At 34.8% G+C, this 18214-nt stretch overlaps 1 protein-coding gene across 1 annotated transcript in view; it reads right to left on the bottom strand.

Annotated features, from left to right (window-relative positions):
• Positions 1-17532: 17532 nt before the first annotated feature.
• LOC126032162 (transmembrane protease serine 11E-like) overlaps positions 17533-18214 on the bottom strand; it is a 105007-nt gene continuing 104325 nt past the window's right edge. Inside the window, exon 12 of the mRNA XM_049789855.1 lies at positions 17533-17694. Coding sequence (XP_049645812.1) covers positions 17533-17694 — 162 coding nt within the window. The remainder of the gene's footprint in view (positions 17695-18214) is intronic.

The following is an 18214-nucleotide window of genomic DNA, read 5'->3' on the forward strand; positions in this document are numbered from 1 at the left end:
CCATACTTATAATTAATTTCCTTTGTGTTTTCCTGGCCAATCACAGTAATGCCTCGCTTTGAGAAAATAAAGCACGTAAGTAAGCTAAGTGCTTAAAAACTTAATGCATAGAAGTTTTTCAGGTTAGGACTTCAAACAACTGTCAAACTGATGAAGGTAAAGGAGGAAGAACAAGTATTGTTTTGAATTCTCCACCTAGTATAAAGGTAATGAGTTTTGTATAAGAAAAACAAACAAAACCATGCTGTTTCCTCTTAACATATTTAAAACAGGTGTGACATCTTTTTCTTGGAATAGATTGTGTACATGTTCGTCCTTATCACATTTTTATGTAATACTTATATAAAATTATATATAAGCATTTGCATGTGTCTTAAAGGGCTCAACCAATAAGTAAAGTTGCATATTTTAAGAAAAATATTTTTGTAAAAAATTTATATTCACAGTTTTCTAAGCAGTAAGTAATTATAAAAAGGTTCAGGTAACTTTTCTACTTTTCATATTTAATGAAAATGCTCTATAAACTGAATATATATGAAATATACAATTTTGTTTCACTTAAAATGATAGTAATCTAGCTAACTACAAGCAATTAAGTAAATAGTCTACACACAATTATTTTATTTAGATCATGTATTTTTTACAAATAAAAATAAATACTTTTGCATATGATAGAAAATAGAAATAAATAAAAATAGAAAACATCAGTACTGTGATATTTCATATCATTTTAAATTCAAGTCATTTTAAAATTAGAGTATTTTTATAAAATGAAAAATGGAAGACAGTATAACTATCACCATCAAAACAATGAAATATTAATTTGCAAAAGACAAATTGATTATGTCTTTGAGACATAATTAGTAATTTATTTACATTAAATAGCTTATTACCCATTTAAAATACTTCCCAACTCACTGCATAAAACTACAGATTTCAGATACAAATATATATTTCAGAAAATTTCAGAACCAAATGTTTCTCCAAAGAAGAAATTCAAAATGTTACCCCAAAAATTATAAATTCCACACCAAACTACTATATTGCAGATATTAGGTGGGTTTCATTTAAAGGAAATATAATTTTATATATTTCATAATTTTTAAACTTACCTGTACATGTTGTGCTAAGATAAAGGCTGTTAATGTTAATAAGAATAAAGGCTATTTGTTTCTTTTTTTCTGATCCGTAGTCATCTGGCAAATGTGCCAACCACAATGATAGTTGGGATTTTAAGGACTGGATGTAAAAGCACAAAACTTGTCTAACTAGTGTTGATGACAACTCTGCATCTCTGATTTAAAGGAAGAAAGAAAAATTTCTTTGAGTTAGACACTGAAAAATAAACACTAGACATACCTTAAATTGGTCAGCTGAATGGTCCACCCAAGAAATACCAAGAGAGATTGGTGAATCAGTGTACTGACTCAGATTCTACCTATCCCCTTCTGAATTCCACCCCAGTGAAACCAACTATAACCATCAAAGCAGCCTCTGACAAGTGACTTTAATCCAAGTTCTTTTGATACTATAAGACAGTATTACTCATTGAAAGTAACTTAATTTAAGAAGTCTTAATTAGATCCTTCACATTTCTTAATGGAAATGAATGTACACATGGGTTTTGGATGAGATATTAGTTATATTGTATTCATTGTTTATAGAGAATAAAACCAATTTCTCTCATCAAAAAAGTGTTCAACTCTGGATTTTTTTAGATGACACACCAAATTTTTACAAAAGCATAAAACATAATATTGTAACTGAAGAGGTAGTAAAACATGCAGGGCACTTGCCTTGTACATCAAAAATTCATATTTACTCCATAGCAATTATATTCTGGTTTTCATATATGTTTTCTGAGTACTGCAAGAGGGATCCCCAAGCTCAGAGCAAAGAATAATACCTGAGCACAGAGGGGTGTAGTCCAAAAACAAAACAAAATATTATGTTGTTTATAAGTGACCATATTATTAACTATCTACTCATTTCATTTATTAATTTAATACTTGTTATATAATTCTTAATTTAAATATACTTCCTAGTAGTCTAGATACAATGAACCTAACAAGGTTTGTGTAACATGGAAGTTATATTATAATGAAAAGACAAATAAGAATTTACTTAATGAAATATTAATACATAGCATAGAGCAAAATGATTCTTTAGAAATTGTGTATTGGGTTTTGGTGAACAGTCAAGGCCTTCCTGAGGAAGAATTACTGAGAAGAAACCTAAATGACACTATTAATTAATCTTATTAATTTTTTTGAAGACACACTTTAAAGTCTTCAAAATTATCAATTGTTTTCAGGATCAAATATAACTTCTTAGATTGCTAATTAGGCCTAGGAGTAGCATCATTTTTTAGTTATAATACATTGTAGTATTTTTTTTTTGTTTTGGGGGTCATACCCAAATACTCAGAAATTACTCTTGGCTCTGCACTCAGAAATTATTCCTGACAGGCTCTGGGAACTATAGGGGATGTTGAAGGTTGAACCTAGGTCAACTATATGCAAGAAAAAATGTCCTACTATTGCTCCAGCCACTATAGTAATATATTGTAGTATAAAGTATATGATCTTTATCCAAAGTCAAATTCATTATTATAATTATAATTGAATACAAAGCCAACTACATGACATAAATTTATGTTAGCTTAAAATTTCTTCACAGTAATATTGGAGTCTTTAAAAAATAATACTTAGAAAGGGCAGACAGAGAGCACAGCGGTAGGGCATTTGCCTTGCAAGCATCCGATGTTGGTTTGAATTCCAGTATCCCATATGGTCCCCTGTGCCTTCCAGGAGCGATTTCTAAGCAGAGAGCCAGAAGTAACTCTGAGCACCCCCAGGTGAGGCCCCAAAACAAAACAAAACAAAACAAAACAAAACAAAAAATAATACTTACAAACCTAAAATAATGATTAGTAGTAGCAGGCCTGCATTAAAGGCATGAGACAGGCCATGTGTATATTCTCCATTGCCACCCTACCTCTAAACACCCAGCATTTCCATTTGGAAATTTGGAGATCTCCAAATTTCCATTTGGAGATCTCCAGTATTAGAACAAAGTGCAATCTCATTTTACAACCATAAGTTCTGTTCACTACAACATTAACCACAGTTTCTAAGGGAATCAAGGTCATAAAAAAGTAATTAATAGTTCAAAAAACTAATGTAAAAGTGTTATACTACACAATGAACTACTAAACAGCTACAAGAAAAAAATGAGGTAATCTTTATGACAAGAAAAGAAAATGATGGCTGAAGACTTCCCAGGTAGTCTGCTCCAGTTTGAAAACTCTGGGTCCTTCTCTGAAGGGATGGGGCAGATTCCTCTTTCTACCTGAAGCACAGCAACCCACACCCTCCATCAGAAAAGCCCAGGCTCCACAACTTAACCTTATTAAACTGCCAAGCCACCAAATTTATTTCAGATCCGTAGATCCTAAAAGTGCAACAAGTAGCCACGTGACACCTCAAAATTTCATAGTAGTGTCAACCAAGTAGAATCACAGTAAATCTGATGAGAAAGTTACATAGAATAATACCAAATTCATGTTTGAACTGATCAGTTTCATAGACTGACTCTTTTCTCTAATGACTGCTAAATTGAGCCATGGAAGATTATGGCTATATAGCCTATGCAGAACAAAGCTGTACATCTCAGGAGAAGAAGAAGGGCCAAGCCCCCATCCTGCCAAAATCATGCTTGCTGCATCTCTCACCCAGAATCACCATTTATTCAATGGCCTGCCTCATCACTGACAGTGATGCTGTCATGATACAGGTATGCTAATTTGGCCACACTTCTGATACAACAGTTGTTAGGCTGATATCACCAGGGCTTTATTTTTTAGTTTTTTTCTTTATTTAAACACCGTGATTACAAATATGATTGTAATTGTATGAGTTCAGTCATGTAAAGAGCAACCCCCTTCACCAGTGCAATATACCCACCACCACTGGCCCAAATCTCCTCCTCCCCACCCCACCCCAGCTTGTCCTCATGACAGGCTTTCTTCTTCCCTCATTAACTCACATTATTAAGATACTTCTCAATGTAGTTATTTCTCTAACAACACTAATTACTCTTTGTGGTGAGTTTCATGTTGAGAGCTGGACCTTCCATCCCTCCTCTCTTTTGTCTCTGAGAATTATTGCAAAAATGTGTTTCATTTTTCTTAAAACTCATAAATGAGTGAGACTATTCTGCATCTATCTCTCTCTCTCTCTGATTTATTTCACTCAGCATAATAGATTCCATGTACATCCATGTTTAGGAAAATTTCATGACTTCATCTCTCCTGGCAGCTGCATAATATTCCATTGTGTATATGTACCACAGTTTCTTTAGCCATTCATCTGTTGAAGGGCATCTTGGTTGTTTCCAGAGTCCGGCTATTGTAAATAGTGCGGTAATGAATATAGGTGTGAAGAAGGGATTTTTGTATTGTATTTTTGTGTTCCTCAGGTGTATCCCTAGGAGTGGTATAGTTGGATCATATGGAAGCTCAATTTCCAGTTTTTGAAGGAATCTTCATATCACTTTCCATAAAGCAATATGGACTAGATATTGGATATTAGACTAGATGGCATTCCCACCAGCAGTGAAAAAAAGTTCCTTTCTCTCCACATCCCTGCCAGCACTGCTTGTTTTCCTTCTTTGTGATGTGTGCCAATCTCAGAGGCATGAGATGGTACCTCATAGTTGTTTTGATTTGCATCTCCTTGATGATTAGTAATGTGGAGCATCTTTTCATGTACCTTTTGGCCATTTGTATTTTTTTTTTTTGACAAAGTGTCTGTTCATTTCTTCTCCCCATTTTTTGATGGGATTAGATGTTTCTTCTTGTAAAGTTCTGTCAGTACCTTGTATATTTTGGATATTAATCCTTTATCTGATGGGTATTAGGTGAATAGTTTCTCCACTCACTGAGTGGCTCTTGTATTCTGGGCACTATCTCCTTTGAGGTGCAGAAGCTTCCCAGCTTAATATAGTCACATCTGTTTATCTCTGCTTCCACTTGTTTAGAAAGTGCTGTTTCCTTCTTAAAGGTGCCTTTAGACTCAATGTCATGGAGTGATTTACCTACATGCTGCTCTATATACCTTATGGTTTCAGATCTGATATCAATGTCTTTAATCAATTTGGATCTGATTTTGTACATGGTGTTAGCTGGGGGTCTGAGTTCCCTTTTTTGCAATAAGGCTCACTTTATTTATTTTATTATCTATAGAATTCATCCTTTGTAAAGATTCCTATACTGAAAACTCCACAAGGACAAGGACATCACTGGAACCTCTATAGCTATTTGGCTCCCTCATAGACAAATTAGTCTAGAAATACTTCATATAGAATAAAATAGGAAAGTAATTAAAATTTAAAATATATCTTGTATGTGAAATTCTGCTTAAATGAGAAAATAATTTTATTTTATATCTAAACATACATTACAGGAATCAGTTCCTCCGGTCAGAAATCCAGCACACAGCATTTTATCTGTCACCAAACTATTAAGTATATATAGAGCATTACAATTTTTATTGTCAATAATTTTCACACTGGCATGTTGAAGAGTCTCTGGATAGGGGCCTAAAGAAATTATGGGGCCGGAGAGATAGCATGGAGGTAAGGCATTTGCCTTGCATGCAGAAGGACAGGGGTTCGAATCCTAGCATCCCATATGGTCACAGAAAACGTGAAGATACAACCCACTGATCAGACCTTAGATATACAATTTGCCTTTTATCTTAGTCTGCAGATGAGCCTAAATTTGGAGCAGAATTTTAAAGTCCACAGGAATTACAAAAATATTTAAAAATGAAAAAAAATCGAATATTTAAAAATGTAGGATGACAGCAGCCAAAAGTGCAACTAACTGCTCACAGCAGCTTACAAAGAAAAACAGGTTTCTTTTCTCCTTAACAACTTGAAAGATGATGAATGGTTTGTACTCAAAAGCCCAGTAAAACTGCAAGCTTATAGGAAGGTAAGCTTTAGGCAATGAAATATGAGAGCCACATTTTTATTTAGGGAGGGATATAGGCTAGTAGTGTACAATTTGTTGAGCATCTAGATGATGTATAATAAATTTACTCAGGATTTGATCCCCAGATGAGACTACAAATGAAGATTTCAGATAAAGATTTTTGACCTCTTAATATTTCAAAAAAGATAAGAGATACTTTCATTTTTTTAATCAGGATAGTAGTTATTATTTTTTAAGTTATTTTTTATTTAAACAACTTTATTACATACATGATTGTGTTTGGGTTTCAGTCATGTAAAGAACACCCCCATCACCAGTGCAACATTCCCATCACCAATGTCCCAAATCTCCCTCCTCCCCACCAACCCCCGCCTTTACTCTAGACAGGCTTTCTATTTCCCTCGTATATTCTCCTTACTAGGATAGTTCAAAACGTAGTTATTTCTCTAACTAAACTCATCCCTGTTTGTGGTGAGCTTCATGAGGTGAGCTGGAACTTCCAGCTCTTTTCTCTTTTGTGTCTGAAAGTTATTATTGCAAGAATGTCTTTCATTTTTATTAAAGCCCATAGATGAGTGAGACCATTCTGTGTCTTTCTCTCTCTCTCTCTCTCTGACTTATTTCACTCAGCATAATAGATTCCATGTACATCCATGTATAGGAAAATTTTATGATTTCATCTATCCTGACGGCTGCATAATATTCCATTGTGTATATGTACCACAGTTTCTTTAGCCATTCATCTGTTGAAGGGTATCTTGGCTGTTTCCAGAGTCTTGCTATGGTAAATAGTGCTGCAATGAATATAGGTGTAAGGAAGGGATTTTTGTGTTGTATTTTTGTGTTCCTAGGGTATATTCCTAGGAGTGGTATAGCTGGGTCGTATGGGATTTCCAGTTTTTGGAGGAATCTCCATATTGCTTTCCATAAAGGTTGAACTAGATGGCATTCCCACCAGCAGTGAATAAGAGTTCCTTTCCACATCCCCGTCAACACTGCTTGTTCTCATTCTTTGTGATATGTGCCAATCTCTGGGGTGTGAGGTGGTACTTCATAGTTGTTTTGATTTGCATCTCCCTGATGATTAGTGATGTGGAGCATTTTTTCATGTGTCTTTTGGCCATTTCTATTTCTTCTTCGTCAAAATATCTGTCCATTACTTCTCCCCATTTTTTGATGGGATTAGATGTTTTTTTCTTGTAAATTTCTGTCAGTGCCTTGTATATTTTGGAGATTAGCCCTTTGTCTGATGGGTATTGGGTGAATAGTTTCTCCCACTCAGTGGGTGGCTCTTGTATCCTGGGCGCTATTTCTTTTGAGGTGCAGAAGCTTTTCAGCTTAATATATTCCCATCTGTTAATCTCTGCTTTCACTTGCTTGGAGAGTGCAGTTTCCTCTTTGAAGATGCCTTTAGTCTCAATGTCCTGGAGTGTTTTACCTAGGTGTTGTTCTATATATCTTATGGTTTCGGGTCTGATATCGAGGTCTTTCATCCATTTGGATTTAATCTTCTTACATCTTCTGGCCTCCCAGCTTCTTGATGCAGTCACTGGTAATCTCTTTCCATTAGCTGGGGGTCTAAGTTCAATTTTTTGCAAGGGGCTAGCCAGTTGTGCCAACACAACTTGTTGAAGAGGCTTTCTTTGCTCCATTTAGGTTTTATTGCTCCTTTATCAAATATTAGGTGATTGTATGTCTGGGGAATATTCTCTGAGTATTCAAGCCTATTCCACTGATCAGAGGGCCTGTCTTTATTCCAATACCATGCTGTTTTGATAACTATTGCTTTGTAGTAAAGTTTAAAGTTGGGGAAAGTAATTCCTCCCATATTCTTTTTTCCCATAATTGCTTTAGCTATTCGAGGGTGCTTATTGTTCCAAATGAATTTCAAAAGTGCCTGATCCACTTCTTTGAAGAATGTCATGGGTATCTTTAGAGGGATTGCATTAAATCTGTACAATGCTTTGGGGAGTATTGCCATTTTAATGATGTTAATCCTGCCAATCCATGAGCAGGGTATGTGTTTCCATTTCCACGTGTCCTCTCTTATTTCTTGCAGCAGAGTTTTATAGTTTTCTTTGTATAGGTCCTTCACATTTTTAGTCAAGTTGATTCCAAGATATTTGGGTTTGTGTGGCACTATTGTGAATGGGGTTGTTTTATTAATGTCCATTTCTTCCTTATTACTATTGGTGTATAGAAAGGCCATTGATTTTTGTATATTAATTTTGTAGCCTGCCACCTTGCTATATGAGTCTATTGTTTCTAGAAGATTTTTTTGTAGAGACTTTAGGGTTTTTTATATAGAGTATCACTTTCTTGATGCTTTCAACTATCCCAAGCTGGACAGGTGTTCTGATGTCTAGTTCTGAATTCAATTATTAATTTCTTTGGGTCAATTTCTGTAGGAAGAAATAAACACCTTGCTCTACAGTCCTGGCAATTGCAGCATGTTACAAGAGCAGATTCCATTTATAAATGTAGGTTCTGAAGTAGGATGCACCATAGAGGCAAATATTTTAAAAGATAAGAATTTCAATTTAAAAAAGTTAACATTCAGGGGCCTAAGGAGTGGCGCAGGATGTAAGGCAGCTGACTTGCAAGCACTAGCATAGGACAGACCATGTTTCAATTCCCCACCCCCACCCCGGGTCCTATATGGTCCCCCAAGTCAGGGGCGATTTCTGAGTTCTGAGCGTATAGCCAGCAGTAACCCCTGAGCATCACCAGGTGTGGCCCAAAAACCAAATAAAATAAAATAATCATTCAGGATCAAAGAGGTAGTACAAAGTGTAATGTATTTCCAGTCTAGGGATCCGTTTTGCCCCTGCCCCCCAGTAAGGTCAGAAGTGCAGAACCAGAAAAAAGTTCTTTGTACCACCAGGTGGCCCCAAATTTAAAAAGAAAAAAATTAACACTTATAAAATGTTTTTCAGGATGTCCAGAGCCCAGTTGTTAACTCTTGTGAGAGGTTGTTTACAAGAATCAAAAAATTGTTACTAGAATCAAAAAAGTAAAAAAAAAAGCCTTCCTGGGAGCCGGGAGTCTAGCAGTATGGGGTTCGGAAGGCCTCCACCATGCCGGAGGCCTTCTTAACCAGGCCTAGGGAGGGTGCGGGACTTGGGTAACCCCAGCACCCCTCTCGCCTTGCTCCAGATCTCACCTGGGCAAGCCGGTGAGTTGGGCCCCTTGGAGGAGCTTGAAGGTACCCTAGGCTTTCCCCCATTATCCATTCAACTCCTTAGGGAGGGTCTGGGTGGGGCTCTGAACTTCTGGCCTCCCAGCTTCTTGATGCAGTCACTGGTAATCTCTTTCCAGTATATATTTTCAAAATCTTGCAGGGGCGCTAGCACAAGATACATTAATAGTACTCACTATCATTGAATTATGTTTTTATTTATGCAGAATATCCATTTTGTACTCTGCTCTTTTGCACACCCCTACAAAAGATCATTTTTCTCTTTAACTTCCTTAACCCCTATCATCATTACTCCTCATTTACCCTTTCTAAGTACTGTAGAGTCCTAAGTCACAGACCAAAGTGGTGCCCTGGAGTTAACACCCACCCAACTATTCCAAAAGGCATAAAAAGGACACGTATGTCTTTTCAACATTTTATGGGTGTTTTCTTTGACGGCTATAACTTTTGCTGACTATTTTCTTATACAGTGACGACCCCCCCCCTTTTTTATCTTCTCTTTGTGAACTGCTCAATATGGAATTCGGCATGAAAGAATCCCTCAGTTTAATGCTTATGTTTGAACCAAGTCATGGGTATTGTTAGACGTGTTCTTACGCCCCCATATACTCAGATAACATCACGTGGTTTTATTTCTTGTTTGCTTAGGCACACTAAAATGGGTAAATACTATACATACCAATAAGTTCTTGTCTAATAGAGTTGGGAATACACAAATCTTGTAGTGCAATGGGACCTTACACCCTGAACATTGACATAAAGACCTGGCACAGGCCTCAGAAGAATGGGCATTCTCCATTCATCCCTGATCTAGAGAAGACATCTACAAAACATCCAAGGTTGTCTATAACATCACCTGGAGGCAATCCTCTACCAGGGAAGACCCTACAGCTGCTCTGACATTGATATACTCAAAAGAGACTTCCCTTAACACTGAGAAGACTTAACAAGAACAATGACCTGCTGTATTGCCCCTTAGTTGTGAGGTGAAACTAGAGGATACTCCACACCATCCTGACTTCAATGTAGGATGTGCAGATTCCAGGATCTTTAATACAGAAACATGATGCCAACAATAGGACTGCGTGAAAAATAAAACTGTATTGGCACTACAGACAATGACTGGGTTGAATAAACTAGTTTGCCTGGAGCCTAGAGTTGGTCTTATGCCAGGAAACTTCAGGGGTAGTGATCTCCTTGTATTTGGACCAAGGCTATTCCTTTCTATGACCCCCATATTTTGGTGGGCCTATGCAAACAATATTTGCCACTCTAACACCGTTTTTACTGTGCCCTTTTGACTAACCCTTAAAAAAAAACCTCTTAAACTTTTGATGTTAACTTAAACTGATATGTATGTGCATGAATATATAAAAATACAATACCTTCAAAGTTAAGGACTCACATAAATCTCATGGCTTTAGGTTGCTTTGTGTACTGCTAAGAAATGTTATAATGTACTACAATCTGGGGACTTGTGGACAAAGTGATTGTACATGGGTTCTGCCTTATTTTTCTTAATGTTTTTTTTGACTGTAAGTTCAATATTTAGGTGTCATCAAGGGGATTTCTTCTGAGAACTCTGTTTATGGGCAATTGTTCTTTCGCTGTAACTTTACCTTGTCCTCTTTGCATCATTGTTCTCATAATTAAAAAAAAAAGTCAAAAAAATAAAAAAAAAAGAATTGACCACTCAAAAACTGTTTTTCAGAATACCTAGGGCCCAATTGTTAACTCTTGTGAAATAAAGTTGTTTACAATAATCATTTCAACTGGAAACGGGAACTGTAAATTGGTTTACTAGACCTTCCATGATCAAGAAAAAATTTTCTCTTTTTGAAGAAAAACTTTAGAAGAAATTGACTTTGCCTCCCCACAAATATTTTTTGTCAGGCTGTTTTTTTTTGTTTTGTTTTTGAATCGCACCCAGGGTTTATTCCTGGCTCTGTGTTCAGGGATCACTGTGGTGGTCTCAGGGGATTTTGTGGGATGCAATGGATGAATTCCAGGTCATGAAAGGCAAGCACCCTACAGCTATCCTATTGCTCTAGTCCTGATCCAAAAAAATGCTTAAATTTTATAGTGTGTCACAGTTTTCTTTGTAGAAAATCAGTAATTTATAATTAGTGATAATAGTGATGGTTTTACTTTCCCTTATCCATTCTGGAAACTTCTAGTGTTATTGCTTAGTTTTCTTAACTACACTGAATCTTTGTCACAATAAAAGCATGGACGTCTTTTTTTATATTCAGTATGAATTTATTGTGGACAAAGTAAATTACAAATCTTTCACAGTAATATTTAAGGCACATAGAAGAAATGAATGAGGGACATTCCCACCACCAGTGTTTTAACATGATGGTAATCCTAGAATTCTTACACGTGATTTTCCTATATTGAGATAGATATATTTTTTGTTTCTATGTGGAATAGTATTCTTTTAGTTTCTAGGAATAGAATTGTTTATAAGGTGGTATTTGGTTCTTTATAGTGAATATTATACATTTAATCCTCTGGTAACTGTATTGATTGTTTGATATTAAACTAGCCTTAGGCCAGATACGCTGTTAATATAATAATAAGCAAGGAAAGAACATTCCTGCCTCAAGTTATTTATGTACAAGTGGAGAAGACAGATAATAAACAAAAGGGTGGGTATTTAATAACAGTAACAAATTATTGTTAAGAAAAACGCAAAAGGAAGGCAAAAGGAAAATGAGTAAAACAGACTACTATTTGACACTGTTACAGGCAGAAAGACGGAGGAAGTCTGTTAACATTTGTTGGGAAAAATGTTATTTGAAAGTTAAACCATTCTGACGTCATGAAGACCTTTAGGACAAAAGACTCATCTCAGGAAACCAGACAACTAGAAATGAGGAATTACAGGCCAGGAATCCTCAGGCACCTGGAATGCAAGGACAAATGCTTCAAGGGGAACTCAAGAACTCCCAGAAATTCAGTTTTCCAACCCTCCCCCCAGGAAAAGTCCCATTCACTCCTATTTGTGTAAATAATTTGAGACAATGTGAGTTAAAGAAAAATATGTATATTTAACCTTCTTCCAAAGGTCACTAAAGGCACTTTTTTTTCAGACTTCTGAGAAGCCTATGTTCAAGCCTGAGTCTCTCTCTCTCTCTCTCTCTCTCTCTCTCTCTCTCTCTCTCTCTCTCTCTCTCTCTCTCTCTCTCTCTCTCTCTCTCTTCCCCCCTCCATTATTTTTTGAACAAACTTGTCTTACTTCACTATTTATCCCCTCCTGAAATTCTTTTCTGTGAGAGAAGAAAAAACTTCTGGAGGGGGCAAATTGTGACTTGCCAGAACATAACTGACTATATTATAAATCAGGAATAAATGTATGCAAAAGGATATATTCACCATAAAACCCATATGTTTAGGCTGTATTGAATTGTGTGCCTTAGGTGATATTAAATAAGTTTATCATCCAACATGAGATATTTTGAGATATTCTGGAAAAGCCTAAATATATGAAAATCGGGTAAGCGCTAGAGAGATACTATTCATTTGCTTTGTTGTTTGGGGGCCACACAGCCTAACTCAGGTCAGTTTCTGCCTGTGTCCTTCAGGGTTGCAGAGATTCTTAGGAAACCTCACTGTTTCAGGGATCAGTAACAATCTCCCATACTCAAAGAAAGCATTTTGAACTCTTTGAACTCTTTCTCTAGCTCTGCAAACTATTTTGTCGCCAAAAAATTACCTCCTTCAACTCATAGTGCTGTTTGCTTACTTTTATTTTAACCTACTTTGTTCAGAATGTGCCACAATTTATTTTCTCACAAATCTAATCTACTCACATTTTTCTAAATGTCATAAGTAGAGACTATAGATACAGAGAACATAAAATGGTAAGAAGTCACCTGAAACATATACAAAGACAAAAATATACACAAATTGACATAAATGTTTAGTGGCTTTATTCAAAATGGACAAGAACTGAAAGGAACTCAGGCATTCTTTCTTTCAAGAATGCTTTAAAATTATGAAATAATATGCAACAATAAAATAGAAGTTCTGACACACACACACACACACACACACATGGCTTACACACAAAGCACACAAAGGAAATATTCCAAGCAACTTGTCAATCTCCAATGGTTATATTATATTTTATAAAATTTCATGTATATTCCATTTTTGAAGTGACAAAAAGCATGAAAATAAGGAACAAATTAGTGATTAACAGGAAATAGAGACTAGGACCAGGAATATAGGGGGAGAGAGATAATTATAGATACATGAAGGACCATCGCGAACAAATTTTTCTGAGTCATGTCTGTTGTTGTGGTCACTCAACTATATACATATAATTAAATTAGATGGAATTAGGCACACTCATAACTTCATACTTTTAAAACTGGCAAATATAAATAAGTTGAAGAACCATCTCAATATCTACTTCTCAATTGTGGTATTTAACTATCACTAAGTAGGATGTTATCATTAAAGAAAATCAGATTATCCATAAAAGGTCTATGATAGTATATACTTTAATATACTAGAATGGCATACTATGTTATATAGGTTATACTAGATTATGTAACATTTTTATAATTATGAGTGAATCTTTACTCATCTGAAATATAAAATATTTCAATTGCAAGAAATTTCAGATAAAAGGAAACCGTGGTTATTGAGAAAGCCAAGGAAGTCTTCGTATAAGTAACTTTATTTTACAAGACTACAAACTTAGTATGACCAATTATTTTATGACAATAACATTTGTGTTTTATTTTGTTTTTGTTTGAAAGGCCACGTTTGTCTTTGTTCAGGGATTACTTGCGTCCTTGCCCTTAAGAATTACTACTAGTAGTGTTTGGGGATCATTTGGGGGGCCAGATTTTGAACCCAGATAGACTGTGTGAAAGACAAGCATGCAAATAAAGTAAAAAATTAGAGTAATAAAGTAAAAGTTTACAATATTTTAGAATTATCCAAGTAAAACTTTCTTTTTAATATCACAAAACCGAACCATAGTGATCTAATTAAGTCTTCACTTTCAAGTTATTTGAGGTAAATATTATTGTCTCTTTCTTATGAATTAGAACATTCAGGTAAATATATATACTGGCTTAAGTCACAAGGTATAAAAGCTAGGATTATATCTTAAAATTAACATGTAAACAATAGTAAAATTGTTTTATAGTAAATCTTTGCATAATATAAAAAAGAGAGCCATTCAACAACATTTATTGAAAGACCATTACATATAGAGCACTTTACTTGGTTTAGTGAGAAAAAAGATAAAACATATAAAGAAACTAAGAACAAGTAATAAATATAATCTTAATTATAAGTTACTTTGATCCTATTAAATTGTTGAAATAAATATGTTCATAGATGATGATGCACTTTATATATATCTTTCAAAAGTTACTTTTAGAAATGATACTTTATTAAAAAAAAGAAACGCTACTGTATTAATAAATTCTCTGTGCATAGAGTTCTTGACTATTTATTATATTTTACTCTGATTATAGTTTTATTTCTCAATTTTTTTTCAGAAAGCAAATGTCAAAATAATTTCTCTTAAGAACATGGTGTCATTATAACTGGCAAATTTTTCTTTTAAATTTAAATCCCTCAAATATCTAACTATACACCATAAATTTTATCTTACTTTGACTTTTTAATCTGGATATTACCAATGATAAATGACAATTTATATGGATTTATTTTTAAATGGCGTTGAAAAGATGAACACAATTGAGAATTTCTCCCGCTGAGTGTAGACCTACTTTCTGCTGCGATAGTTTCTTGCAGTTTATGGACGCCACCTAGCGGCCGAACTGCGGGTCCTACTTAAACAAGAAGAAATCGATTTTTAAAGGAACCAAGAGAAAATAAATTTTAACTATTCTTAAGCCTTTGTTTTAACTTCATCACCTGCTGAAGTCGGCACTCCGTAACTAATTCTACCCCACCATAAGATCAACAAAAACAGAAAAATGCATTACTTGCTTTAACTACTTTTTTTTCCAAAGGATTTTATTAAATGAAACAAAAATACTTGTGCAAAATATATAACAATCAGATCTTGTCAGTATTTATATCTTATTTTAGGCTAGCAACTAATATTTTTATATAAGAATCTCTTTATCTTTGTTAGAGTGTAGGCTAGCAATTAAGATTTGGGGTTAATGGTATTTGGCAGAGCCATAAGTGGGGACATATTGTTAAGGCCCTGACTAATAGGCCTCAAGCAGAAGGATGTGTGTACCATGCCTCTGAGTTATCCTGCTGGCTATAAATGGTACCAGTGTATATGCATTATTATTTTATCAGTAAAGTAAATATACCCCTAAAATTTTTTCTTTTCTCTTTCTTTTCTCCTTATCCCACTCCCCTTTTGCTTTTAAGGCCACACAAGTGATGCTCAGAGTTATGTACTTCTGGCTTTCTGCTCAAAGATCACTCCTGGTGGGGATCATAGTTGGTGTCTGTAAGCCAACTGGTATTAGCTGCATGTAAGACAAATGCCCTATTTGGTATACTATCTACCTGGTCCCTACTTTTGACTTTCAAAGTAGTTATGTTAAAATACAGACCTTGTTTGATAAATCATCTGCATGAAATGAGAAAAGGAAGCAATAAATCAGCAAAATTCCACCATTAAAATGTCTGGATGTCATGGTAATAGAACTAACTTAATGAGGGCCTAAAATCTTGAATATATTGTTTCTAATATCTCAATAATAACTTACTGAATTCAAATTATGAGGGTGAATAAGGTTCAGCCTTTACTCTCCAATTTGTACCCAAACAGTTTGCAATTCAGTGCAATACTAGATAAAGCAGGAAGAAACCTTCCACGCCATCTTCCCTAGATATCCCCATCTAAGACCAAAGGAGCCTAAGAAGCCAATGTGTCAGTGTGATCAAAAAGCAGCAGGGGAATTATCACAAAATGGATATCTCTAATTTCATTTGTATGACAAACTAACCCCTGGACACTGTACCTTACTCTCATGTATTTGCCTGTGAGGAAACTTTGAAAAGTATCTGAAAAATACATTAGCATTTTGTGAAAAACCCTATTTAAAATATTGAATACAAGATTAGCCTATTCAATAATTTGAATTGATTCCTATATTTTCCCATTAAAACACACATATCTCACCATATTAGATATCTAGTTGTTTTTCAAAGAATGATGCTTGCATCAGAATTTAAAATAATTTACAGTAATTTACATAGAGGCATTTTCTATCATTCTCTTCTTCATGGATTATCATATAAAAATGTCAAGGAAATGAAGTATTTATTAATATTAGCTATTTATGTCCTCATCAGTGCAATGTTAATTAAAATTTACTTTAGAAATTAAATTAAATTAATTTGGGGGTACCAGAAAGATAGCAAGTAGTAGGGCATCTGCCTTGCAGGCAGCTGATTCAGGATGGACGATGGTTTAAATCCTGGCATCCCATATGGTCCCCCGTGTTGGTCAGGAGTGATTTCTGAGTGCAAAGCCCTGAGTACCCCCAAGCGTGGCCAGGTATGACCTCCCCAAAATAATAATAATAAAAAATAAAAATAAGGGGCCGGCGAGGTGGCGCTAGATGTAAGGTGTCTGCCTTGCAAGCGCTAGCCAAGGATCAGGACCGTGGTTCGATCCCCTGGCGTCCCATATGGTCCCCCAAGCCAGGGGCAATTTCTGAATGCTTAGCCAGGAGTAACCCCTGAGCATCAAACAGGTGTGGCCCTAAAAACTAAAAACTAAAATAAAATAAAAATAAATAAAAATAAAATAAAAACAATATGTGTGATTGTTCTTCACAGGAAATGATACTATTCCCCCTCATTTATTTTGTAGCTATTTAACTAGAAATTAAAATTAAAATTATATCATTTGTTTCTTTAACTCAGCTCTAGTCTTTCTCCATTATAAAGTAATAGTGAATATGATTTTCCTAATTCTCTAAAAACAATACCTTTTCTATACACAAAAGGTTAGTTTTATGATTTTTTTTCTATTGATTTTACTTTTGGGGCATATACCTTAAGACTAGAAATTTACTTGAAAGAGTAATTCACTTGAAAAAGCTGCAGAAATAAAGGAAGCATTCTCTTTAATTTGTATATGTGTATATATACAGAAAGTTTCTCAAAAAATTATTTCAAGTTAGAATAGAATTCATCTAACAGAAATAGATGATCATGAACAGAGCTCAGAAGAACATACATATATCAAGTCAATATTTTAGTTATGTGAATCAGACCTGATGACCATGTATGGTATCTTCTGAGACTGTGTCTCTGTAAAATAGTAGTACACAAAAATGCATTCCATTCTAGTGTGTATTTTTTCTTCTTAGATACCAGTCTTGGAAGTGATCCACTTCCGAAAGGCAGTCACTCTAGTATAAACACCAGGTTTATTGGGTTGTCCACATTCGTCTCCCCAGCTCACTATTCCAGCAAGGTACCAGATATTTCTAGAATCTGAACTGACCAGTGGTCCTCCAGAGTCACCCTAAAGGAGAAGCAAATTAGTCATTAATGATTCTACTTATTACAGAAGAATTTTCTAATTGTCTATCATAATTTTTATGAAAAGGACAATTTTCAAGTCTTTACTATATTCAAAAACATGAATTATTCCTTCATCTATATCCATTATTCACATAAATTAACAGTTGTCATATAAAAAGGGTAGTTTTTGAAAGTCTTTATTATATTCAAAGATCATTTTTTCATATACCTATATCCAATATTTATATAAATGAAGAGTCTATATTTAGAGAATCAGCTTGAGTTTCAACACATTAAGATTAAAGATTCTCTTTCTTTGGGAAACAGTACTCAGGTCACCTGACTCACTTGATAGAATAATTCCCTAAATAGTTTGCCTCTTTATCTGATATATAATTCCCAAAAGCATGAAAAGTCTACTACTGATAGAGAATACAGACATTAAAGTCAGACATCAGTATTTAAATCTTGTGTAACCCTTTCAAGCTGGCTAAGGCTTTAATTTACTTATTCACACTATA

This window comes from Suncus etruscus, chromosome 16 (assembly GCF_024139225.1).
Source record: "Suncus etruscus isolate mSunEtr1 chromosome 16, mSunEtr1.pri.cur, whole genome shotgun sequence".
NCBI lineage: Eukaryota > Metazoa > Chordata > Mammalia > Eulipotyphla > Soricidae > Suncus > Suncus etruscus.